Here is a 26,459-nt window from a genome sequence, read left to right as displayed (position 1 = left end):
CAGAGACAGAGAGAAGAAAATGAAAGAGAGAAAATAAGAAGAAGAAGAGAGAGAATTTGAACACAGAGAGAATTATAGAGAGAGGAAAGATAAAATTTAAAAGAAAGAGAAAAAAAGAGAAGAAAAAAAAGGAAAAAAGAGGAGAGAGAAGAAAAGGAGAGGAGAGGGGAGAGAGAGAGAGAAGAAGAAGAAGAAAAAGAAAGAGGAAAATAGGAAGAGAGATGGGAAAAAAGAGAAAAGAGATTAAAAAAATTTAAATAGTTTTTGTGAGAGAGAGAGAGAGAGAGAGAGAGAGAGAGAGAGAGAGAGAGAGAATATAAAATTTAAAAGAGAGAATGAGAGAAGAAAAAGATAAAATTTAAAAGGGAGAGAGAGATTTAAAAGGGAGAAAAGGAGAGAAGAAAAAAAGGAAAATTAGGAGAAAGGGGAGAAGAAGAAAAGAGAGAGAGAGAGAGAGATAATATAAACATAAAGAGAGAATTATATATAGGGAAAATATAAAATTTACATACTTTAAGAGAGATTGAAGGGGGGGAGAAGAAAGTGAAAGAAAAAGAAGAAGAAGAGAGAGAACATGTAAAGAGAATTATAGAGAGAGAAAAGATAAAATTTAAAAAGAGAGTGAGAATAAAAAAATAGAGGAGAAAGAGAGAAGAAAAAGAGAGGAGAGAGAGAAAGAATGAAAAATTTAAAAAGAGAATGAAGAGAGAGAGAGAGAAAAAAAAGAAAAAAAAAGAGAAGAAAGGGGGGGAGAGAAAGAAAAGAGAGAGAGATAACTAGGAGAGAAAAAAATAAACTAAAAAAAAGGCAAAGAAAGAGAGAGAGAGAAAGAGAAATTAGACATAGGGAATTTGACGAAAAGAGAGAGAGAAAAAAAAAAGAGAGAAATATGAGAAATGGATTGTTGACGGCCTAGCGTTCTGTGCGCTTTGCTAGTGTTAGTTTATAGAATGGTCAAAAACCAAGAAAAACTTTGGTTGGGCAAAAGCATTATTGATCTTAAGGCGGGAGGCCTTGGAGTTCAAAATCATCTCTCTCTCTCTCTCTCCCTCTCGGTGTCTCTCTCTCGAAATCCAATTCTGTGAAGCCACTATAGAGCCTGAAACTGTCTGTTGCTAGGTTACAGAAGAGATTCAGAGCCTTTCATGAGAAGCCTGGCCCTGCGCAAATGGTCCTCAAGGAGAAGAAGACAGGGCCTGCCAAACGGTCTGCTGCCGTGAGTACAGATGACTCCGAGCTCATCCTTGCGCGGTTGGAGAATCCAAAGGAAACAGATGTGTCTGCCTCGCTCAGGGCATACCTCTACCCCGTGGCCAAGCTTGAAAATCCCTATGGCAAAGAGAACGTCCTTGATACAGAAAAGCATCGTACTGCAAAGCAATTCGTGCCTTTCCTGGCTCGAGTCCTGAAGTCGTGCTCCAATAGCCTCTCTAAACTCGATGTTAGGGACTGTCCAGGGAACAATTCGAAGGCTGATGACCTTTTCTCTGCCATGTCCTTTGCATTGGACTGCTTTGAGAATCTACGCCATTTCCTTACAGGGTCTAAATTTGAGATCGAATTGCAGAGGTCTTGGCTAGTGCGCCGTTTGATGGTGTGGAAGAGGTTTCGTGAAGCATTTTTCCAGGACTTGCAGCTGGTGCAGTCATTGTGCCTTCAGGCTTTTAAGCCAGATAAGACAAGTGCTTCTTTGCAGACAAATGGACACAAAAACCCTGAAGTTGATATAGCTCTGCCGTCCCCAGATTATGCAAAGGAATTGACACAGAACCTTGTAATTCTTGTTGTAGGAGCGGCAACAGATCTTGTAGTTTGTGGGGCTGAGTTTGCAATTCAAGACACAGCTCTTTTTGAGAAGGTGTTGATTCTTCCAGACAAACTTGAACCATGGTTAAGGTATGTGCTGCCGCAGTGCAAATGCAAATCTATTCTGTGGTTCAAAGTATTGTAAAGTTGTGGCTAAGCAGTGGAAGAAGAAAATATACTTGCATTTTCTATTACCTTTTATCTGTCCTTGATGTGAAGAGGGTTGCAGACTATAACCAGGTTTTAATCATTGCTTAGTTGTTGGTAAGTGGTGTCTTTGTCTGACAAGGGGTATTAATTTCAGGACCGCCCATTTGGTTCTGGCTATTTCTCATAGAAGCCAAGTTGGTTTGGTTGCAATTTGATTGGCTGCCCATGACCAAGTACAGGATTCTACAAGCTAAAGCATTGGAATTGTTCACAAGGCTGAATTAGAACACATTTTTTCATTTTCTGTTGTGTGTGCGTTTCTCATCTCGACAATGTGCAAGATCATACTGGTCATTGTGGTTCTATGTCGTCATTTTGCAAGCATTTAGCAAAAGGAAGGATTGCCAAGAGTCAGTATCTATGTCGTAGAACTAAATGTGCCCCTCCAAGCAAGTACATTTCTCATTTTCGTCAATTTGTTGACTCTTAGTTTAGTTCTAAACTGCATGTTGGGGTATATACCTATGCATATGTGCTTGGTAGCCAGTATCATTAAGGTTCATTTATGCACAATAGTGACCCTAGACATCCTCTTAGCTTTTGACATAGTGATCAAAGAGAAGCACTATGAGGTATGCATTTTGTTTTCAAGATTCATCACAACAATCATATCCCTTGTTTGTGTCATGAATACTTGCAAAAGCCAAACTAATACAACAATCTGTAGTCTTACCACTGTTAGTATTGACTAAGTGTATTGTCCTTGTAAGTACTCCATAGGCAAGTGGTGTTCAGGTTAGTAGTGTAAGTCACATTATGGCCAAATTCTAGCTCTATTATAAGGACCACTTTTCCACATCTTCCATGTGTAGTTGTTGAGCCACCAATATTAGGGTTTGCATCGAGGCATAATTATGGTGCATCAATCCCTAATTTAGTCTCCTTGAAACAGCCCTTAAAAGCATTTAATGTAAAGTTGCCAAAATAAATGGCTTTTATTTTGATATTAGGACAAATGCACCCCCAATCTGGTATAAACACAAATCTTGTATTTGTGCATCCTCATTCCCTCATTCCATCTAGTCACAACTTCAGTTTTCTCATTGCCCATTTCTGCCCACATCCCTTCTAGAGACAGTCATGTTGTACCTGACCTACTCCTTTAGGAGTCTTAGAGACTCGGAGGTTCAAGGTTCCATTGATTGTATCACCTTTGTATTCACCATTCATTCATTAGCATTTAGCATTCTACAAATTTTGTTGTACGTGTTATCATTTACTTTTGTGTTTTTGTGTTTGTTGTACCATTTCTTTATAGTAACAACATGGATTGAAAGGCATTGAGAGGCTTCTTATCAAGAGTTTGTAGTAGGTTCATGACAAGCAAAGTGTGTAGATTTAGGTTAACAAATGACTAACATTTAATAGTTTTCTTTGGGAGTTTGAGGATGAAGGGCACTCGCAAGGGGGGAGCCACGATGGCCATTTGTGTAATAAAGGATGCGGAAGTCTAAGAAAGGAAAGATAAAGGGATGGGGGGTGGGAGGGATGCCTTGATCATGGCTTGCATCTCAATTTGCAACATGATCTCTTTGATCTTTGCATTGTTTCTTGTGATCCACACGATGATGATTGTCTTTTACGATGATCCTCATGATCTCGATTGTTTGCATGACAATTTTCATGGTCATGACAATTGCAACACTGATCTTCATGGACTTGGTCATCACTTTACTGTCCTTGTGGTCTTTGTTATATTCTTAGTCCATTTGATCTTGCCAATTGTACTTGCAACCCTAGGTACTTGCATTTTTGGGTTGACAGGCCTTCATAGGTTGTGTGTACATTATGGGATTTGCATTTGTTGCCTAGGCCATCTTCTTGGTATCTGAGGACTACGCTTTACTTCCTCGATAGTTGGTGATCATCTTCCTCTTTTTCGATTGCATCAAAGGACCGCGCTTCACTCCCTTGATAGTTGTCCTTCACCTTCCAGTGAGTACTTCAATAGCCCATTGCTCGGAGAACTGTGTTTTGCTCCTATCACTATGCAAATTTTCCATAGGTGCTATTGCTTGATTTAAACAGGACAGCGCAATAATCTTTTGAGCTTCAGTTTTATTAATTAGCTTTTCTTCTCATAGCGCGATTCAATGCATCATCACCATGTTCTTTTTGTGTTTTTGAGTTTTTCTTCATTTTCAGTGTTTGTCGTATACAATTTATGTTTCCCCCTGCAAACCCTACTGTCTCTTTGCACCATCGCATATCTTGCATGGTATCATAGCATACTTGTTATCTTGATATGGTATCAGAGCGCATGAGCTCAGAGAGCTAAAGACCTTATTTATCAGAGAAGGCAAAGATAGGTTGTAAGTTCGGCATCATCTATTGATTTTCTTCTTTTGTTCCATCATCGAGAGATAGAGATATCCTTCTCTTCCTCTCTCTCCCATCCTCCCTTTTACAAGTTGACACTTCAGTGCTATGATTTTTTCATAGGTAGATGGACAAACCACTGGGTGCTCCTCTTTTGGCATTATCAACCCCTCATTGATGCTTGCCAACATGGACCTTTGCTCCCTATACGGCCAGATTATATGCTTCTACCTCCAAGCACTTGTTGTGCCACCTTCCCTTTCAGGCCATTGAGTTTATTTTGCACTGGCTTTCAAATTTTTATGCTCAAGGCAATAAGATGCATTTGATGTGCACTAAGTCCTCTCGAGCAAACAGAGGATCATTACGTACCACAACCTCCTCGCAACCGCTGCAATATGCTATGAAGGTTGCTTCTACTTTTTCTAGGGTTTCAAGAATTCCACCTCGATAACCCGTGGTTTTGTAGTTCACTCCCCCAAGAGACAATGATTGTTGGATATCATTCCTTCGGCAATCCGCTTCTTTGTGAGATAGTGGCTGTTCAACTCTTTTCATTACTTTGGCTTTGCAGTCCACTCCATTGAGAGACACGAACAATTGTTTACCCTTAGCTCAGCACGAGTCTCACCTTTTTCCACCCTCAACTACTTTGATTCGAGAGGCTATCTCTAGGAGTTCTTCCACATCTTCAACACCCTAGATACCTTCTTAGGCATGATTAGCGATGCTTTCTTTGTCATGAGATGATTCGGAGTCCGTGATCCATGAGTTTTTAGATTCCCTATCTCTTGCAGATGGGGATGTACTCTCTTTGCTCTTGGGGGGGCTCCTACTTTTTTGGCTTTAGAGACGGCCTCTCTCTCACCACCCTCAGAGAGAGTTCTCACTCATGAAGTTATTGCTCACCATTTACTCTTTGGGGATGGATGTCTTTGAGTAGTCATTTCTCCTATTGATACCTAGGATCTTCAAGTACCACCTTGCTCGAATTGGAGCCGTGGAGGTTCAGTTGTGAATTGGAGATGAGGCCTTTGAATATTTTCAAGCATGGAATTCTGGAGCTAGTGGCTTCTCTCTCGAGGTGGAGTCAAATTCTATAGTTTATCTCATTTACTGTTCCTTACTACAAGTTACCTTTCAAGTGGAAATCTTGGAGCTTTAGGATCCTCTACATTTTCTTCGTATCTCTCTTTGCTTCTCTTTCTTCATTCTTTTTTGGGCTTGAGAGGGGGTGTTGAGAAACCACTTCTTTACTTTCCACACTTCAATTAGGGTTTTGCATTGACAGCCCCCAAAAAGTATGGTGTTCACATTTTGGTCATTTCGTTAGTCAATGGGCTCTCACTTAGTGGTGTACTACCCTAGATAGCTTAGGTCTATAAATAGGCCGTCACTTCATTCATTCTTCACTCCTCTTCTTTTATCACTTCGACATTCTTCCCTTCCCTCTCTTGCCCTTTCATTGCCCTCACACTCCTTTTGGTAGATATTGTGGTTTGTTATTTGTGGTTGCCTACTTCATCTTCGCCCTCTTGCTATTAGGTGCTAGCCTCCACCATCTCTTGGGGTGCGTTTTGGTGGTAGTCACTCTCCTCTTCAGCTAGCGTATCTTCCCGACAACACTTCTACCTTGACATTAGTCCTCCATAGCCGATGACCTCATCCATTCCCTTTAGGCTTCATCAGATTTGCGTTTGGCTGCTTGGAGACCTTCTCCACTTCTTGCATTACCTTCCCTAGCTTGGTGTCAGCATCTTCCTGCCTGGCATCACCCCACATTTGGCGTCAGTTTTTGTAGCCCTAGGTATATGTGTTTTTGGGTTGACATGCCTTCACAAGCTGCGTTTACTGTCTTGGTGGTTGCCCCTTCATCTCCATCATCATCTATCCCTTGGTGTTAGCTTTTGGGCTGCTTTCCCTGCATTTGACAACTCTGATACACTCTGGGATTTACGTTTGTTGCCTAGGCCATCTTCTTGGCATTCGAGAACTGCACTTCGCTCCCTAGACAATTAGTGATCATCTTCCTCATCTCCGATGGCATCAAAGGATTGCTGATTGCTCCCTTGATAGCTATCCTTCACTTTCCAATTATTACTTCAATAGCCCATTGCATGGAGGATTGCGTTTTGCTCCTATCACTATGAGGATTCCCCATAGGTGCTATCGCTTGATTTAGATAGGACAATGCAATCATCTTTTGAGCTTCTACTCCATTGTATTAGCTTTTCTTCTCATGGCATGATTTAGTGCATCATCACTGTGTTTTTCTTCACTTAGTGTTTGCGGTACACATTGTGTTTCTCCTTGCAAAGCCTATCGTCTCTTTGCACCATTGCATATCTTGACATGGTATCACAACATACATTTTATCTTGACTTTGTCTTCTTTTACCTTCAAGTACATCCGGGATTTGAGAGAGGGTGCTAGCTATCATATGTGTCTTGCACAATCATCTCTTGCTTGTGAGTCTTAATTTGAGTAGGAGCTCTGACACTGAGTCTGTCATGTAATTTGATAGAGGAGATAGTAGTAGTGGAGAGTTTTCAGCCCTTTGCATTTCTTTTTCAGTGTTTGGAGAGTCAATTCACATCGGATATTAACTTTATTTTATGACTATCAACATTTTTTTGATGGCATCTATATTAATTCTATTCTAAAATATTTACTTGGTAGTTTTTTGGGCATTTATGAGCAGAAGTTGGTTAGTTTCTGTGAGGAATCAGAGTGCAAGCCAACATTGAAGTGTGCACAAGAGGGAGAGAAGAGCTCAAAAGTACAAGAACAAGTCTTGCTTATTTAGTTGCTCATGAAAGTACAACTTGGGTCACTCTCACTCAAAGGTTGATGTAGACCCATGGGCTGTTTATGTAGCCCCAACTGGCTAGGGTTAGGGTTTCCCCTTCCCCTCAAGACCATTCACACCTGCCTGCCCTTATTCACTCTTGGATAAGGAGAGTTCATATGCCTATACTCTCAATAGTTTCATTATCCTTGGCTATTTAAATTGCTCTCTACTTGGCTGCCATCATTTAGTCATTTTGCTTTGTAGGTTTCCAGCGTTCTCCATCTTTTGGTGGTGCCTTCTACCAAACCATCAGCTTGATTTGGTCCCCTCATTGATGCCAAAGGCTATGTGTAGGGATTGATTAGTTCACCTTTGTATTCAACTTTCATTCCTAGGTCATTGTTTAAAATCCATGGAAACGGTCTTTCGAATTCCCTCACATTCCTCATAGAGATGCATCCAAAGCATAGTTTCCTGAAAAACTGTTTTTGTGCTCTTGAAACAGAATTGTTGTTTTTGCCTGTTTCCATCTTAGGGAAATGCGATTTGGGACACAAAATTTTTGGGCCAAAAGACTTCCCCTACTTCCATAAGAATGGGCTGTTCCCCCTCACCCCTTGGGTCCTTTTTTTTGGTCTCTCCTCTTGTTTGCTAAGCATGTTTCATTTGCTGTTTTGCTACTCTAACCTAAGGAGTGATGTGGCCTGCTACACTAGCCTTTGCTCCTTTGTTCCTATGTATGTATGTATGTACATATGTGTGTGTGGGTACATACACATTATCTATTTATATTATCTATATGTTTCAAAACTTCGTTTCCACAATATATTCAAATGTCCTAGGCTCTGAAACTGAGTTTCTTCTTGTGTTTTAAACTTGTAAAAACTATGGTCCAAAGTTATCAATTTTCAATTGTAAAGAAATGTGAGGGGTACATAAAGAGAAACATAGAAAGTACGACCATTGTGGAACACAATTTGTAGCGTGCTGAAGTGAGCAATGAACAAATATTCCAGCACAGAGTTTACTTATGATTTGTAATGATCAGTAGTAAAATTTGGAATAAGATGTCTGCTAGATACAACATTGGCCTCAAACCTTCATGTCTTGAGGACAGGGAATGAAATGAGTTGAGTGTATGCCAAGAACAGCTACAAGTGTGTGTTGTACTTGTGACAAATCTTGGAACACAACAACATCAGTCCACTAAGGCTGATGATGATGTGGCATAGGAGAGGGAGCAAAATGCAATCCTCCAAATGGCATGATGTTGAAGGAGATGAGGATCAGCAAAAAAGCAGATCAGCAGGCTTGAGACATAGCAATCCCATGTGTAGACGATGACACAGTAGGTTGTGGGTGGTGATGTCAGCGTGGCAGCTTGATCTGGGGCAAAATGCGGCTGTATGGTTTGCAGAAATGCAGTGCAGCTGGTTGTGGATCACAACTTGAGTAAGATAACTGCTCGAGATGGATGACAACAAGGTGGGTGGTAGCAGGTGAACTTCCTCCGTTGATGGCAATGTTCTCCAATTAGGGTGTCAGCAGCTGATAATGAGCGACAATGAAGAATATGTGGTGGCTCTTTCAAAACACAAAGCAACACCTCTAGAATGATGGCAATCGCACCTCCTAAGCATGGGCAGCAAGATGGAGAGAAGGCTGATTGAATAATGAAGGATAAATGGGATGCCCACAACATACTTTTCATTGAGGATTTTTGTTTGAAAATAAAGCCTTTCATTTTTGGAGATGCCAATTAAATGTGCCCAACACTTGGATGCAAGGTCAAAATGTTGTAATTGTGAGTGAAACTTGAGCATGAGGCCCTGGACGAGCTTGATTATAGTTGTGGTGTTTTGGCCCTTCCAAGACGGATTACCTCATATGATGACCAACGAGTGCTAGGTTGGGGTCTGAGCCCTTGATTAAGGTCTCTGCAAATCCTTTGAATCCAACACGATGTATTAAATTTTTTTCATTCACATTTGGCCTTGTATTGCAGGCCAAGTATGAAAGTAGGTAGCAGAGCTGATTGATCCTGGATTTTGGCTTTCCAATTGGTAAACATTTAAAGTCTGTTTTTCCTTGGTTGATTGCCTTTCAAGCCTCTGCCATGGTTCACAAATGCTATTTAAAGAAGTCATTAATAATCTAGTGGAATACTGAAATGTCTGGGGCTACTCATTTTTAAATAGGGATGCTAATAGTAGGATGGTGACTTTATCTTCTTTGCATCTTCAGTAAACTACAGGTTGACGTAGCCGAGAAACAGAGGGGCTTACTGTTTCGAGGACTTCATAAGTGTCTTACGGCATTGATTACTGGCTGTTTACACAAGCACCCAAAAATGGTTGAAAAGACAATCTCTCTTACACTGCATCAATGTGCATTCTCCTCTACCAGGGACCATTTTTGCAAGGTAGTGGTTTTTGATTTTTCGTACTTATCAAAAATTGATCCTAGCAGTGTACTTTGAGTCTGTATCTTATTGCACACTGTGCTAATTTGGTGCAGTTGGTGAGAAGCCTGTGTTCTCGGCTTACTGCAGATGGGCTTGATGGCATAGAAATTGCAATGGATGTGTATAAAGAGGCCATACTGCAAATTCTCCGCCTTAAGCAGGTATTGGTTGGCTTGTCATCAATTTTCTACTCTGAGTGAAGTTTGGTTCTGATTCATCACATTGTGCAAGCATCCAGTTAGGATTACATGTCCCTTAGTAGTAAAACACCTATAACAAACAGTGTGGATGATTGCATCTTTCCTGAGACAATAATGTCCGTTGTAGAGCAGCATGGTTGACCAATGCACAAAAATATGCACAGTTACAAAGAGCGTGCAAATCCCATGAAGTCTTGGATCTTTTCGAGTGCTATGCGCGGCTCTGTCAATCTGCAAAGAAAAATCAGGATGGGTGGTGGTTTATCTGCAAACTTTCTAGCCAAGTGGTACAGGTATCAATAAAAACAAATATGATGCTAGAAGTTGTTTTGGAGAAAGCATTCTTTTTATGAATGTTGAAATTAATCCATTGGACTACTGACTAACCTTAGTTTTCTATACAGGACACATCTACTTCATTAGTTAAGGCGGTGGGTGGATTGTATGCTGTTGGTTTACTTTTAACTGATTTTCCTGAGCCCGTTGATAAAATTGCTTTGTCAAAGCTTACCTCCGGCTGGGATTCAGATTGCAATGCTGCTCAAAAAGCTTCCAGAGTCCTTCAAAATGGCATTGTCAATGTGCAAAGAGTTTTTGCCTGTATAGATGTTGGATCAACATCCAAGCCTACGAATGAGCTTGACTGGGTCAGAAAAGAGCTAGAAATCACGGACTTAAATTCTAAAGAATTGACCACTATATTTGTCAGCATCCATAGGGCTCTGGACTTTCTTCGCAGATCAGCATCTCGTTATGCACAAAGTAAATGGGACATGTTCATTGCAACACATGATAAACAACAAGCTATTTCCGAGCTGGACTGCAGTTTGGAACAAGCCTTGTTTTTGTTTTGCAAGTCAACCAGAGCTGGTTTAAGGTATGTTATTTTGTTGATCACGAATAGATTTGGCTGTAGCTTTTACCGATATTACAACGTACTCTTGGCATGTTGATGAAACCAACTTGTGTGATGGACTTAATGTTGGTGGTGGAATTTGCAGTTCTACTACTTTGAGTTCAGAGGAAAGAGAAAATTTTCAAAGGGGAAGCAAATGCTTTTTCCCTGCAGGAGTTGCAGCCTTTAGGCTTTCTCTGCTGACACAAGATAGAATTCAGGTGAAGTTAACAGTGTTGATTATTCTTTTTGTAGTACTGGCTTAGTGAAGAGACATTTTATGGCTTTCTCTGCTGACACAAGATAGAATTCAGGTGAAGTTAACAGTGTTGATTATTCTTTTTGTAGTACTGGCTTAGTGAAGAGACATTCTATGTAGTCGTTACCAGTTATTTTGTTACTGAGTTGATCTATATCTTCTATTGCAGGAAATTGCTGTCCTGTTGAAAGATTCCTTGTCTGACTTCTTCTTGTATCCGGAGGATTTACGGTGGCTTATGTCATCATCTTACAACATGGGTGTTCAATTATTTAATTTGAAGCTTCATGACATGGTAAGATACACAATCTAGTATTTTAAAGTGGGGTCTTTTTGTTGTATTAGCTTGTGATCAAAGTCTATCATAAGAAATACATTAGAATTTATGAATGTAGTTATTTGAATATCAGACGTTGGGGACTTTAATATGATGTGTGCACACATGTGCACACCTCTCTCTCTCCACCTCACCCTCAACCCAAAAACAAAAAAACTTGCTTATTGTGTTAACCTTGCAACTTTTGTGACACCATTAGATGTGTCTAGAGCAGGGTCAGTATCAGGAAGTGCTACCTCCACACCTAATGCAAGCATTGCATCGGCCATGGCTTCAACAATGCCATATATTGCGCGTAGACAGAGCACACTTGATGCTAGTTGGGATCCCAAGAAGAAGGAAGAGGTGGATACATCAATGGCACATTTTTATCATAAACACATTCAATTTCGTGCAACCAAGTCAGAGTATTTTAAATTGATATGCAAGAAGATCGGCAAGTATGGCCTTTCGTATGTACCTCCATCATCAGAGACCTTACACACCACTTTGCTCGACAAGGAAAAGCGCCTTGTTGAGCAAGCAATAGTGACTAGAAAGAGCTTGTGGGCTAAAAATGGAGTTTCCTTGATTGTTGATGGTTGGAGTGATATACGCAAGTGATTCATTCATGGTATGGTTACTTATTCTTGTGGGGAAATGTATTTCATATCTTCACATGATGCATCGGGAACAAGAAATTCATCAGATGTACTTGCAGCAGAGTGGGTTACAGGTATTGAGCTTATTGGCCCAGAGTATGTTGTGGGATTTATTGCAGATGGAGAGTTCGCAAATAGGGCAGCAGGTGCTATTTTCCAGGGATATTACCCGCATATCATATTTCAAAGAAGATACTTTTAAAATACTGTGATACTAGATTTGCCTTTAACTTCTTGATGCTAGGTAGATTAAGAGAATGCAGTGGTGCTTTGAGGTAATTATTTCTTAGTGATGAGTTCACCTCATTAACATTGGCAGATATTCTTACAGGTATCTTATGCTTGAAGAAAGCAAATAACTTCACTTTTTAGAATGATGTAAAGCGGATAGATGCTATGGTATCACCTATTGTGTATTTATTGAGAGTTATGGATGCTATGCAACTTTGCATTGACAAGGTATATGAGGCTATGGATAGGCTGAATGAAAAGTTGTAGGAGTTGGTACCAAATGATGAGCGTATGAGGAGATACGCCATTTAGTTGTGATGAGGTGAAACTCCTATAGCTCACCTATGCATGTAGCTGCATTTGTTGTGGATCTTGAGTTTCAGAGCAAGGGTCACGAGAATGACATTGAGGTTATGGATACATGAAGACTTATATTGTCTTGTCTAGTGCATGATCATGGCACTAGACGAAAGATTAGAGATTAGCTTTTATGTTATAGGATCTTTCGGGGTTCTTTTGGTTGTGGGGATGCACAGGAGGATCGCTGTAAGATTAGGGCAGCTTTATGATGGGAGAACTATGGTTCGGATAGTCTTGAGTTGTAGCAACTAGCCATCCGTATTTTGAGTCAGTCAGCTAGCTCCTCTTGTTTGGAGCAATTGTGGAGTGCATACGCTCACATTGCTTTAAAGAAAAAGAATCGTCTTGGTGTGGAGAGAGCAAACGATCTAGTATTCGTCAGTTCTAATTTGAGGATGTTATGTAACAATGTGACAACAAAGCCCGATCCATTCACAGAGTGGGAGATGTAGCAAGAAGAGGAGACGTGCTGATGTTGAGGGAGATGCAACAATTCATGGTACTCATGATGATGAGGCTGGCACTCCAAGAGTAGCTAGAACAGCCTCAGATCATGATGATGATCTTTGATTTAGTTTACTTATCATGAGTCTCATGATACATGATACATGACACATGTACATTGTATATGATATTATGATCATTGATGATAGTGTGATACTTGGACTGTTGTGCCATGCCAATATTATATTTGTACTTGTAGTCTTGCAGTTGTCCTTTGGGCTATTTTGGCATGCTGTATTTTGCTTCGGTCTAGAGATTAGACTTTATATTTGTAGTCTTTTTTGTGGCAATGAGCATGTTCTTTCAAAGATTAGACTTCATATTTGTAATCTTTTAAGTTTTTTGGCAATGGGACCATAGGTATGTTCTTTCAGCTTAGACTTTAAAGTTTAGTTCATTGTTCATTGTTTTATCATTTATGACATATGTATTATGCATTTTATAATTGAATAGCTTACCTCTTGAGCCTTGCAAGCTTTGCACAGAGGCTAGGTGTTGATTCCCGTGACATGCTTGCACTCGTTGCTTGTATGGCCACCATTTGGACCATTTTGACTCTTGCCAGCCATAGGAGATGGCCAGTTTACCAGTTGGATATCTAGTTTGCATACTTGAAAGGAAGAGATCTACATAGAATAGCCTCTTGGCTTTCCTTCCTTAGATGGTAATGTGTACATGCTAAAGAAGGCCCTTTATGGCCTCTAAAGTGCTTGGAATGGGAAGATAGACTCATTTCTTCGAGATAGGTTAGGGTGTTAGAGATCTATATCCAATCCAAATTTGTAAGTCCACATGTTAGTTGGAGGGTAGACAATGTTTATACTTTATGTGGATGATCTCTTCTTGGCAGGTGACCATGCCTAGATGGTCAAGCAGATTAAGGAAGCATTCCATGAGAAGTTTGAGATGACAGATTTGGGACTTGTTCATTTTTTCCTAGGTCATGAGATATGGCAAACTGAGAGGAGAATCTCTCTTCTAGTAGCGGTATGTGGGAGAGCTCTTGATTACTTTTGAGATATAGAAGTGTTGGACCATTTCTACTCCCACGGATTCGCCTTGGAAGGCTACAACTTATGCAGATTCTTGTTGGCAGATGCTTCTAGCTACAAACAAGTGGTCGGGTTGTTGATATAGCTTTTGAATACTGAGATTGATTTGTGCTTCCCATTTGGTTTGCTTGCATGCTTTATGAGTGAACCTAAGTAGGTTCATTAGCAAGTTGCATTGAGGATGTTGCAGTTCCTAAGGGGGACTCCCAACCTTGGCCTATTTTATCTAGTAGGTGTAGACGGTTTGGCTTTGGTATTGCAAGGTTGGATGGACTTAGATTAGAGATGTTGACCATAGGAGGTCCATGACATGATATTACTTCATTTTGGGTACAGGTGCCATCTCGTGGAGTAGCAAGAAGCAGCCCACAGTTGCCCTATCATCTGTAAAGGTTGAGTATTGAGCGGCTTGTACTACCACTTGTGCGACTATTTGGCTTCGGAGGTTGTTGGAGGAGCTTGGTTGTTCACAACTAGGAGCTACTACACTTCTATGCAACAATGAGAGTTGCATAGCTACTACACTTCTATGCAACAATGAGAGGAGCTTGGCTGTTCACAACTAGGAGCTACTACACTTCTATGCAACAATGAGAGTTGCATAGCTTGGCATGAAATCCTGTTTTCCATGCTAGGATGAAGCATATAGAGATACAACATCACTTATGTGTGAGAACCTCTTGGATGGGACTATCGATGTGAAGTATTGTAAGACAAAGGATAATGTGGCAGATTTGTTTACCAAAGCACTTCATGAGGTGTTCTTCGTCAACATTCCAAATCCTTGAGCCTTATGCTACATCCAAGATTTGAGAGGGTGTGTTAGAGATTGGGTTATTGCGAGGATGGGCACAAGCTGTGTCGGGACAGTTTAGGGCAGATTTTCCTAGTTTGGAGCAGCTTGGATAGTTTTCGGTGTAGTTGCCAGCATTTATTGCGCAGTCAGGGCAGACCAAGCAGGGCAGATAGGTGACATGTCCCAGCCAGGTAGCTGATAGCAGCAGATTTTGATTATTTTATTACATTATTTTGCTGCAGTCAGCCTGGCTGACCTGCTGCATTTTATTGGCTATTGATAGCCAGCCTGCCTGGGGGTCTCATATGTTTAGTTTTCTGCAGTTAAGAGAGAGAGCTCCAGCTGCTGATACTTTGACTACCCATCGTATAGATTCTTCTTCAGTTTTCAGCATTCATACTCTGCATTCTTCAGTGTAATACTGCCTCTTTCTCTCTCCTCTCTCAGTGTTCATGTCTTTTCCTTTTAGTCTGGCCATATGTTCCTGCATTGGCTGCACTCTGAAAAGAAGTGGTTCATGTTAATATAATGTGTACAAGATTTGTGCAAATACCTTGTTAATCAGCACAAACAGTACAGGCTCAGCATGCTGAATAAAAATCCATGGAACCCTTCGAAGACTCTAATACTGCCATAGTTGCTACAATTGCGTTTCTCTTTGCCGAACTCTTCCGCGAATCTGCCTCTCATCTACACCATTGTCACCATGAAATGGTGTTGCATGGACTGCAACTTGTGTTGCGCTTACCATAATTCACATTTGCCAGCAAGCAAAGCATTTGCCTTCGATTTTGACATAATAACTTTGCCTTTGAAATTGACATAATAACTTCATCATTCCTCTCTTGACATGGCCAGTCAAACGAAACAGTGTACTGATCTCAATAGCCATTTCAAGGTGACTCGATGGATGCCTTTGTGTTTACTTCAAATTGGATCACATTCTGGACACTCTTTTTAGCCCACCACCTTACATGCTCAAAGAAGCCAGCTTTATTGACTCTTGTCAAGTTCCAGTTGCGTGTGTCTGAAGGCACCCTTCCAACCATTGAAGATCACAAGGTCCTCCAGAGGCATCTGGTCTTGTCATTCCTCTATTTGTCTGGCTCTTTTAACTGGACAGTGGCAAGTTGACTGTCCTTTTTGTAGCCTTACTAGTTTAGCAGCACTTGATTTTGTTGTACATTGATGATTTTTGACCCATGTATTTTTATATCCTTTTATAAAGTTCACTGATGTCATGGCTCTATCTTTGTAATCATTTTTCTTTGAAATGGAATGATGTAGGCATGTGAGCCTTTTGAAGTCTCATATTCAGCTGCATGGGTCTATCTCAGTTCCAACTGCAAGATCAGAACAGAGCACACTGCTAATGTGTCATCGAAGGCATTAGATTGTACTGATATTCTAAAAGATGCCTTTCAGAAAAGTAGCATTCACATTGACAATCTCATTCGGAGTGGTGATTTTGCAAGAGCACGCAATATTTTGTGTGACAGCCTGCAACAGTGGGCTGGTATCAAATCAGCAGACATAATGAAGCTTGTTCCTTTGTCACTTTTACAGCTCTGGTTTAAGGTACTATTTTCCTTAATTCTTTCAGCTTGGAACACCCCAGTCAGTGTTTCCTGGAAGGTAATTTTGCTGTTTGGTTCCAGAGAATGATTGTAGATGATGCTGGAAAGCTAAACCAAAAGAAAATGGATGAAAATTTGATCTGCAACCTTGTTTCTGGCTTCCAACCCCCTTTACCTCCAGAATTTACTGGCCTAGTCATGGAAGAGGTGATTATCTGACTGAACTTCTATTCCAAGCATATTATAATGATCTAAAGTTGAGTTTTGCACTTAATAAGTTTCAAGTACTGTTGTTTGAGTGATATTGGGCATGTGCTTTGCTGATCTTAGGCATTCTTCTCAGATTTATTGTTGATACATTGAAGTTTTTGTGTTGTTATTGAGATGTTTCTTGTTTGAAATGCGAAATTGTGTGGTCATTTATACAGCCTTCTAGCTAGTTCTTGCAGTTAGTAACGTTTTGGTAAAGTTACGAACATTTTCAGAAATTGCGCTGAGCCTTCGAGTGTCAACTCCAACAATTTTGTTTAACACACCTCACAACTGTTTGTTTCGTGTTATGAAGGAGTTGTCCTTCTTTGAGTCTTTAGAGGAAGCTGAAGGAAGTCTCTCCTTGCCCACACGGGAGAAGATAATAGATTTCTTACTTGAAAGAATATACACAAATAAGTCCTTCTCACTGCAACGATCCAGGATTCTTATCGAGAAGGGAAGGCTGTCCCGAATACTTAACATGGAAGGGCACAATGACTGCCTTCTTATAATAACTCAAGCCATTGACATATTGGTACCGTGCTGCACCTTAAGCTTGACTTGATCAGATAATGCAGCCATCTATTGATTTAAATTGTTTGCACCAGTTTTTTTGAACAATGGATCATGCTCTTGAATATAGGCTAATTCTATGGTCGAGGAAACTAGCAAGCTTTCTGCAAATGCACATTTGGGTTCAACATACTTTCTTAGAGCACTCTGCTCTCAAGAAGCAGATCCTCTGAAACAGGTACCTGCTTTTTATTATTTGTAGAGTCCTATTTTTTTAATATTCTGTTTAAGTTAAGCATTTGCTATATTGTGCCTGGATGATGACAGGATTTTTTGAATGATATCAACAATGGACTTGTGCTCTGGGAGGGTCTCCTTTCTTCATCCACCTGGATGTCAGACCAAGAGAACACTGACTATTGGTCTTTGACAAAAGTAGACACTACTTCACTTCTGCATAATGTTGCAGACTTGTTAGCTCTAAAGGTGGGGAATGAAGTTTTAATGATTTGTATTGCTACCATGTATTTAGTATGAGGAGGCTAAGTGGTTATACCTAAATGTATGGCACAGGGGTATTCAACTTTGCAGTACAGAGTATATTTTCTGCTTCTTGATATGCTCTTTGCAGTCAAAACCAGTTCAGAAGATGCATGTCTCGCATTGTTCAGAGATTGTTGTATGAGCCATGCACTTTGCATTGGTCGAATTTCTCAAACTTTGCCGGCTATGGTCACCCAGAAGTTGGGATTATCTTTTGAAGAGCTTTGTAAAATTTATGCCAGGAGGGATCCTAATAGTGTTGCTTCTGCCTTGTTTGAAGAAATCTTACAAGAGTTTTCACGAAGCTTGAGAGAAAAACCCTGTGATGAACTGAGCTTAATCAGCTGGTCCAAGATTATTCAAGATTCTCATGTATGCCCTTACATGGAATAACTACATTCATGAAATTTTAATTTGTTTAATTTCTGTTTTGAGAGTGTGATTGGATGCTGCATCTGTGAGGCTATTGATTTGCTAACTTGATATTAAAATGTCAATAGGATCTGGATCTGAGAACAAACAAAGGAATTGCTAAGTTGTCTCAGGCTTTCTTCATGGTTGCAGAGTCTTGTGGAAACAGGGGAAAGCTGGAGGAGGTGTGGTTTCTTTTTGATGTCAACATTCAGCGATTTATGAAATGTTAGTCTTTGCATGCTTAATTGATGTTGCTAACTTTCAAAAGTCGTGTAGGCCCTTCACAATTCAAAGGAAGGACTTCGTTTGCGTCTGAAGTTATTAAACCGCTGTTTCAAGATTTCTGAGTTATCAGCTTTACCAGACTTTAATGGAGTGGATTCCAGCAGTGAGAAGCTTCAGCCCAATGCACTTCAACTTGTAGCTGTCAACAATCGGACCACCTTAGTCAACTATAAGAGGCAGCAACCAGGACCCAGTCAGTGGCGAGTGGTTGCTGATTATTTGGAAAGTCTCCTGCAGGTCAGAAAAAATTCTAATACACAGTTGTCTCAAACTGTTTTTTAATAGATGCGAATTTATTGATCGCATGCTCTTTTCTTGAACTTACTTGATCAGGTGGGGATACTTAACAACATAATAGGTGCTGTGGATGATGCTGAGAGAAGTTTCAAAGAGGGCTTGCAAATTGCAACCTGTTACGGTCTCTCGTTTGGAGGCAGCTTATTTGAATCCTATCTAGGTTATTAATCCTAACAATGTTTTTTGATGTAGACATGCTTATGCTTTATTATCTTATTTGTACCATATGTCCTGTTAGGTGATGACTTGCAGCTTTGTCACATTTCAGGGGAAGTGCAAAGAAAGAAGCACTTGTGGGAACTAGCTGAAAGAAGCTTGCAGAATGCTTCATGTGCTTTAGAGCAGAGTGATGAAAATCTTGTGTGTAAGCATTGTGTGCGGCTGGGTGGTGCTTTGTTGGATTTTCATACCGGAAATTTGGAACGGCGCAGAACTGATAAGGAATCCGGAAAGTGTGTAGAATCATTAATGAGGGCACTAAAGTCATTTGAGAGTGCTGAGTGGAAGCTAGATATTTTTGTGACTAGGTGTCCAGAGACTACGTTTGGTATCCCTATGGTTGCCAGCAAAACAACACAGCCTCAGGATAAAGGTGAGCAAAAAACTAACAAATGTGGAAAGAGCTCAATTAGAAAACAAAAACAGAAGACTGTTACTGAGGATCAGAGGCCGATTCGCAACAGGCTAAGGAGCTCTTCAAGGTCAGCTTCTGTACACTCAATTAAAGATAACAGATGCAGTGAACAACAATATGATGTGCCAGAGATAAACCCTGTCTCCTCTTGCAATAATGTACCGTCGTGCAATGACACTGGAACTCGTGGAATGTTCAATACATCAGTGAAGACAATGAATGGAAATGGCTGGATTACTTTGTCTGAAAATACAATTGAAGAATTGTGTGCAGAAACAAGTAAAAAGATGTTGATTGAAGAAAACAAAATGAAGAAGGCTAGTAGGAAGCAATCTACCAAAGAGAGAAATCTTGAAAAGCCACATACAAGGAGAAAGAATGCAAGAGATGAGGGAACAAGAGGAATCTTGCAGCACGAGAGCACTTCAATGGAGGGAAAGAATCAAACAAAATTAAGCAGTAGAGGCTCAAGAAGACCAAAAGCTGCTAAGGAAGATGGCTGCGATGCCTCATCTGCAGATACAAATTCTGGCGTACTGTGTTTGTACCAGCACCAAAAAGTGTGGCAAACACCATCTTCATTTGAAGACTGGCTTGATATCAAATGGAAGTGGTATGCAAGGCGTCTAATGGCCAGAGTCCTGTTACAGAAAGGTAGTTCTTTAGGCTTGTCTGAATGACCTCTGTTTTTTCAGCAGTCTGTTCTTTTCATAATCGGTTGTAGCTTTGAAGTTTAGTCTTTGTGAGCATATGTGTTTTGGGGAGACAGAGCAATTGGAGCATTTTACATTTATGGGTATCGAGAAGTACATATCTCTGACAAATGATGGGTATCCAGAAGTGCATTGTACATTTATGGGTGTCCAGAAGTAGCTGCTACGGACATGGCCGAATTAGCTTCTATGATCATTACCACCATTCATTTCTCACTGGGTTAAATTCCTTTTTACTATACCCACACTCCGATTTGTACAGTTTAAACTGTAATTTTATGCTCTAGAAAATGTCCAGCTGGTCAGATATTGCAAACATGTGCAACTGTATATTTGTTAATATCTCAATCTGAACTGTAGATAAGTCTGTAAGCGTGTTTTCCAATCTAAACTGTAGATCAGTTTTTTCTATTCATTGCACTTCACTATTTATTTATATTGGACTTCTATTTGTGGGCTTGTAAGTGTGTTTTCCAATCTAAACCGTAGATTAGTCTTTTCTATTCATTGTCACTATCTATTTATACTGGACTTATATTCGTGGGCTTGTTTGGGGTGACAAAGCTAATTTTGTCTCTGTGTCTCTTTTTTTTGTGATTGGCAGCCAAATGTATGATGGCTGTTTCAACTATGCATGAGGCACATCAACTTCTGCACCAGGCACTTTCCTTGCTGAACTTGGGTGAATGTCCTGATCAATCTTCTATTGGCTCACATGGGTGCTGCCAGCTTGAATGCCTTGCTTTGAAAGAGTCCGAACCTAATCCTATTGAGGAGGGATGCCTCTTGTATCATATTAGCATGCTGACTTTGAGACAGAATTGCAACACAACTACGAGGTATCTAAAGGAAGTTTCTTCATTGCAGTGGAGCTTGCCTAGTGCATAGCTTGCCAGATGCAGTCATTGATAAAATCAACTTCCCAGATGCAATAAAATGTTCCTACTGCCTGGCAGGGATGATTGCTGTTGCCTCTGCACTGTGGGTGTGGGTAAAGCATTATTATGGCTTTACCATGCTTTCATTCTATGCAGTGAGGTTCCTCCAATAATGCGCAAGGTATCTATTATATTTTTATTTTCTTTAATGCACATTGCCAAATCAGTCCTTTATAGTAATAATTTCTCCACCAACTGTTGCTAGGTTGCAAGGGTACTGGCAATTCTTCATGTGCCCATGGAATTAGGTGGTCATTTTGATTTTGAAACATCAATAGTAGATGGCATACATGCCAACCGAGTAGCATCATATTTCCATCAGGCGTCACTGGGTGCAACCACAAGACAACTCCATCTCTGTAGACTAAATGGGAGGAAATGTTCTACTGAGAAAACGCAAGTAATAAAGCAGTCTTAGTTTTTGTTCAATGAACATTTGCAACATTTTATGGCAGTTTAATCTTTTTAGTTTCTATCAAAGAACTCAGAACATTTGCAGTTCATCTCCTCTTTGCAATCAGCCAAGTTTTCTGCTCTTTTAATGCTCAGATCTCCAGCAATTTGAACACTGAAGATAACATCCACAGGATGCAGGAAGCCCTAAGGTAAGAAATAAATTTCACATGGTCTGATGTTTTGGCAGTTAGCTAACAAATTAGCATAAGCAAGAAACCATATTCAACTGATTCTTGGAAAAGAGTGCAGGATTTCACCTCGTGATCTCAGGGACCTGAAGTTCTATATACAGCAAGATCTCAAAGTGTCCTGTTCAGTGAGCTGCATGAGTTTGGTTGACCACGAAATTGAATTTATTCACAACAGAACTAATAAGGGCCTTAACGATTCATGGCTTCTTATTAGCCGTTTTGATGCTGATGCAGAACCCTTTTCAATATTGCTTTCATGCTCTCCTCCACCTGAAAGTAAGCTCTGTTTGTTGATCAGTATAAATCATTGTTAGACTTTAGATCATCATGGCTCTGATTGACATTCAGTAGTCTGTAGTTTACTTGCTTGTAATTTGTTTGTGTTAGTCAAACAAATAGGTATGCTTTGTCTGTTGTTATTGCTGTTCTTGTAAGTAGCAAGGCATTCAATTCATCAAACAAATATGCCTATAACTTAAACTGATTCTTGTTTAGTTGCTAACCCTAGCATTTGACAGGCGTTGGTAGAACATGTAATCCATACAGCTTGAATGAGATTACGGTAACATCAAATGCAGTTGAGAGTAACAGTGAAACAGCATACCGTCAACTTGTTACTAGATTTGAGAATATACTGGAGGAGAGCCGTCAATCAACCTCTCAGATGCTGATTCTTAACTCAATAGAGGAAAAGAGCAAATGGTGGGAGTGGAGAATGGATCTCGATGCTAGACTCCAAGCACTCCTCAGGTATCCTTTTGTAGCTGCATCTTTGGTGTTCCGAAAGGGGGATCTTGACTTGATATGCAATGTTGGTTTGCAGGTTCATGGAGCACTCGTGGTTGGGGCCTTGGAAATGTTTTCTTTTGGGAAATTTCTCCACCAGAGCATTGGAGATCTTTAAAGAGAGTTCAGATGACCTAAAGAAGCAACTAGAATCTATGGCAAATTCTTCTCTTTCTACGGATGTCAACTTGATTAGATTCCTCCTGCAAGGAACAGGATCCATTACAAGGAAGGAGCTTGAGAGAGGGGTCAACCAGATGCTAGGTTGGACTGAATCAGTTTCTAAATTAAGGGTAGTAGACACAAAGTCCCTTGAAAATGCTGAGTGGAAGTCTAGACAGGCAGATATTATTGAAAAAGCAGCAACAGCTTTTGTTGGACAATTCCAAACTTTGATTCAGAAGGGCTATGATGATAAATGGGCCTTTGATAGAGCAGCAATTTCTAGTGCTGAGAAGCCATTACAGGACAGTGTGAAGTCGGAATGCTTGCCACGAAACCTTTTTGAAGATTTCAAAAATGTCGAAAATTTGGATCTATATCAAGAACCTGTAGTGCTTGTCCTGGATGAACATCTACAGGTTAGATTTGTCATGATCTCTGATTAACAGATAGGAGATTGTGAGTAATTTAGACTTTGAACAGGAGATTACAGTGTAGATATTGTGTGCATGCATGGTGCAAGAAGGGGTGCATAGCATTGTCAAGGTGTATATATGCAGCTCAGTGTGAAGTCCCACAGATGTTGCAATCCTAATTTAATGATGTTTCATGTGGCAGGGCTTTCCATGGGAGAGCTTGCCAACCTTGAGGAAAAGAGAATTATACAGGATGCCATCGCTTGGAAGTATGCGTGCATTGCTGTTTCAAAGGGATTTTCTTGAGCGCAAGAAAACGAGAAACTACCATGTAGATAATAATCTCTCATGTGAAGCTGTACATGCAAATGCATCTTGCCCTCGAATGACTATGCCGATTTTACCTTCTGTAGACCCTTCTAGTACATTTTATGTTTTGAATCCAAGTGGAGACCTTGTGAGCACCCAGGCTGCATTTGAGGACTGGTTCAAGTGTCAGCAGGGATGGGAGGTCTCTCTCTCTCTCTCTCTCTCTCTCTCTCTCATATATATATACAATTATGCTTTTTAATGTATGTACATGATGCTTAGCTGCTTTTACAACTATGATTTCAGGGAACGATTGGTCAAATCCCAACGGTGCAAGAGTACATGAATGGCTTGCAAACACGTGACCTTTTTGTATACTTGGGCCATGGAAGTGGTAGTTTTCCACCTTTTGACTTGTGCACTTGAAGCTCTTTGACTGTGACTCGCTTGTATTCTCCTGTGAATTGGTTGTTTCTTCTGTCATGCCTTGCATTGCTGTGAACAATATGTTTGTATGCACCCAGGAGATCAATATCTTCCGGAGAGGAGGATGAGTAAGATGGAATGCTGTGCAGCGGCCTTACTGATGGGATGCAGTAGTGGCCGATTGCGGCCACAGGGTGATTACGAACCTGTTGGAGTGCCCTGGTCATATTTGATGGCTGGCTGTCCAACAGCTGTTGCAAACCTATGGGATGTAACTGACGGTGACATTGACCGATTCAGCAGAGTTCTTCTCCAGAAATGGCTTGAGCATGATGTTACAGAGAATAAGCCTGAAAAAGGAACAAGGAAAGTTTGCTCAAAGGTTTCAAGCAACTTTTCTAGGCTTTGCTGTGAGGAGGTCAGAGTAGCATCTCATATTGGGGAAGGTCGGAACTCTTGCAGATTACCCTGCCTCATTGGATCCTCACCTGTGTGCTATGGAATCCCGACCTTGATAAATAAACAGACACATTTGAGTACATGATTTTTTTTTCTCATTTTCCTATCATGGGTTGCCTTGAATGTGGCTAGCCCTGCTGTTCCATGTGAAGAGCTGCCCTCAAGGATCTTGCTCCACTTGTACCATATCCATTTCAAATACCAATGGCACATCATTGATCTGATAATATATTTGGAATAAAGGACACTACTGATGGTGCTGCAGTCCCCTGGTAGTGATGTACAATACCACAAAAAGTTAGTAATTGTCGAGCAACAACTTTGTTTTGGCAGTTTGAACAGTGTCCAAATGTTATCATTCAATCTTTGGGTGCAAAATAATATCTTAAAATTAATAGTGATAAATATTGTGCCATACAAAATGGAGCTAGTTAGTTAAGCCAAGTGGCTAACTTAGCTAACTCACTCTGACTAAGCTTACCAGCATTACAAAGCATAGTAACACCAAACTTTGGGTTGAATCCTTGACCATACAGCACTGGATCTAGTCCCTTTGAATAAACATACAGATCTTGCCTGCCAGATTTCATGCACTATGAGCACTCTAATTACATTCATTCCCAATGCTTGTGGGCCATTTTGGGATAAGGGACCACCTTCATGCTGATGTGGTCCCCATGAATAGGCTTCATTTGAGGCAGAACCTCATCCCACAGTTAAGATGCCAACCAACCACAGCAAATAGTATGCCTGAATATTTCTTCTTCACATAGGCATTTACCATCTGCAATGCCTATTTTGCCTAGTTTTGTCCTCAAGCATTGCAGCTGCTGCAACCCTCCATGCACATACTCCATCTTTCAATGGAAAATTTGTCTTTCATATTCCTGTGAAGATTTTCCCATCTATGCTTTGGTCCTCAAAATATATCCACATTTGCCACAACATCATGCATAGAAAAGCATGCATCCTTATTGCCTCATCATCATGCATATAAACGTGTACGACCCCAATATCAGTTATCTATAAGACACATTTACAAACTTTGACACTCATTCTAGTGCCATTTTGAATACAACACTTAGAAAATTTGTCAATATTTGATACTTATATAATGATTTGTAAGATTTTCTAACAAAAAGAGTTGGTCCAAAATAATCTTGATTTTGATTAAGAAGGGTGAATAATACAATGAAGATAGCTTTAATACACTTTAATGGAGACTTAGCCTTATCATTCCTGGGATATTCACTTCACAACTGTCCGTAATTGATACAAGTTTAGCTCTACCGCTCTTCAATAATTTCCTAATATTAGAGGAAGATAAACCATCCCATATTTTCTCACTTCACATGTAGAGGGAAGTCTTCTTTTGTTGGACTTGGCCTACCTCGGTGCCATCGCAAATCTGGACAGCACCCAATGAGATTAACCATTCTTGCTTGGGTCTAGCGAATGTTTGATTTTGCACGGTCCTACTCTTGCTAGCTCCAGCGCTCTTCTCCCCATATTACAGCAATTGGTGTACCTGATTCCTAAGACTGGTAAATGCTCTTCTCAAGATCGAGTGATGCTGTACTGCGATCAAATGATGCTCTCGATAGCAAGAGTCAAGTAGGCCTGCAATCGAACCCTGGGCTTTCACAAAGTAGATGGCTCAAGCTGGCAAAATATCCTAAGGTTGCAATCCCCATGACCTACAAAACTTGCTAGAATCTTTTCCATCTCCACCCATGTGGTGTTTCTTACTTAGCATTTTTTGAGTAATTTTGCTCTAAGAGGATCAGTCCTCCACTTCTAATTCAGTGAGATTCAATTCACCTTCTGCTTGTCTTTCAAGTAGTTAAGACTAATTGGGGCAAGATATCAGATATTGAGGATTTTCAACGTGACATGCATGGGCCAAGCGGTGGTTCTCCATTAGTTAATCTTCTCCTTTAGCTTATTTAGCACCCAGTGTGACCTGGCTTGCTCGCTGTCTTGGGTCAATCCGTCTACCTTGCTTTCATGGTGTAGGAGAATGATTGCATTTTGGCTTGGTTTCAAGGATTAATATGAGTTTAATGTGAGCACTCTTCACCTCATGGGTTAAGTACCGGCATACTAGTTACCTTGAATAGCTGGTTAGCTAGCTATGAGCTAGATGGCTAAATATTGGCTAGCTAGTTAGTTAACCCATCTAATTTTAGCTTTAATTTTAGCTTTAATTGAGGCATATATTAC

The 26,459-nt window shown here is 40.3% G+C and overlaps 1 protein-coding gene across 2 annotated transcripts; it reads left to right on the top strand.

Moving 5' to 3' along the window:
• The first annotated feature begins 991 nt into the window (after positions 1 to 991).
• On the top strand, positions 992 to 24,478 carry ESP (separase). 2 transcript variants are annotated; one of them, XM_087665522.1, is made up of 27 exons: positions 992 to 1,896; positions 9,371 to 9,548; positions 9,644 to 9,751; positions 9,955 to 10,083; positions 10,195 to 10,667; positions 10,792 to 10,906; positions 11,114 to 11,239; positions 16,153 to 16,443; positions 16,524 to 16,649; positions 17,008 to 17,229; positions 17,338 to 17,445; positions 17,535 to 17,693; positions 17,781 to 18,122; positions 18,251 to 18,346; positions 18,441 to 18,686; positions 18,783 to 18,906; positions 19,015 to 20,034; positions 20,698 to 20,932; positions 21,050 to 21,152; positions 21,237 to 21,431; positions 21,581 to 21,636; positions 21,737 to 21,954; positions 22,197 to 22,428; positions 22,502 to 23,045; positions 23,245 to 23,553; positions 23,658 to 23,745; positions 23,876 to 24,478. In XM_087665522.1, the coding sequence occupies exons 1-27, from the start codon at positions 1,169 to 1,171 to the stop codon at positions 24,319 to 24,321; spliced, it is 7,017 nt and encodes a 2,338-aa protein (XP_087521648.1). In that variant the 5' UTR covers positions 992 to 1,168; the 3' UTR covers positions 24,322 to 24,478. The 2 variants fall into 2 exon arrangements, with proteins under 2 accessions (XP_087521648.1, XP_087521649.1); XM_087665523.1 differs by lacking the exon at positions 992 to 1,896 and having other exon boundaries at positions 9,411 to 9,548; positions 9,918 to 10,083.
• The last annotated feature ends 1,981 nt before the right edge of the window (positions 24,479 to 26,459 follow it).

Source organism: Lygodium microphyllum, chromosome 24 (assembly GCF_053477565.2).
Source record: "Lygodium microphyllum isolate KBCC chromosome 24, Lygodium_microphyllum_v1.1.10, whole genome shotgun sequence".
NCBI classification, from domain to species: Eukaryota; Viridiplantae; Streptophyta; class Polypodiopsida; order Schizaeales; family Lygodiaceae; genus Lygodium; species Lygodium microphyllum.
Note: the sequence above shows the minus strand (reverse complement) of the source record. Positions and strands in the feature narration are given on the sequence as shown.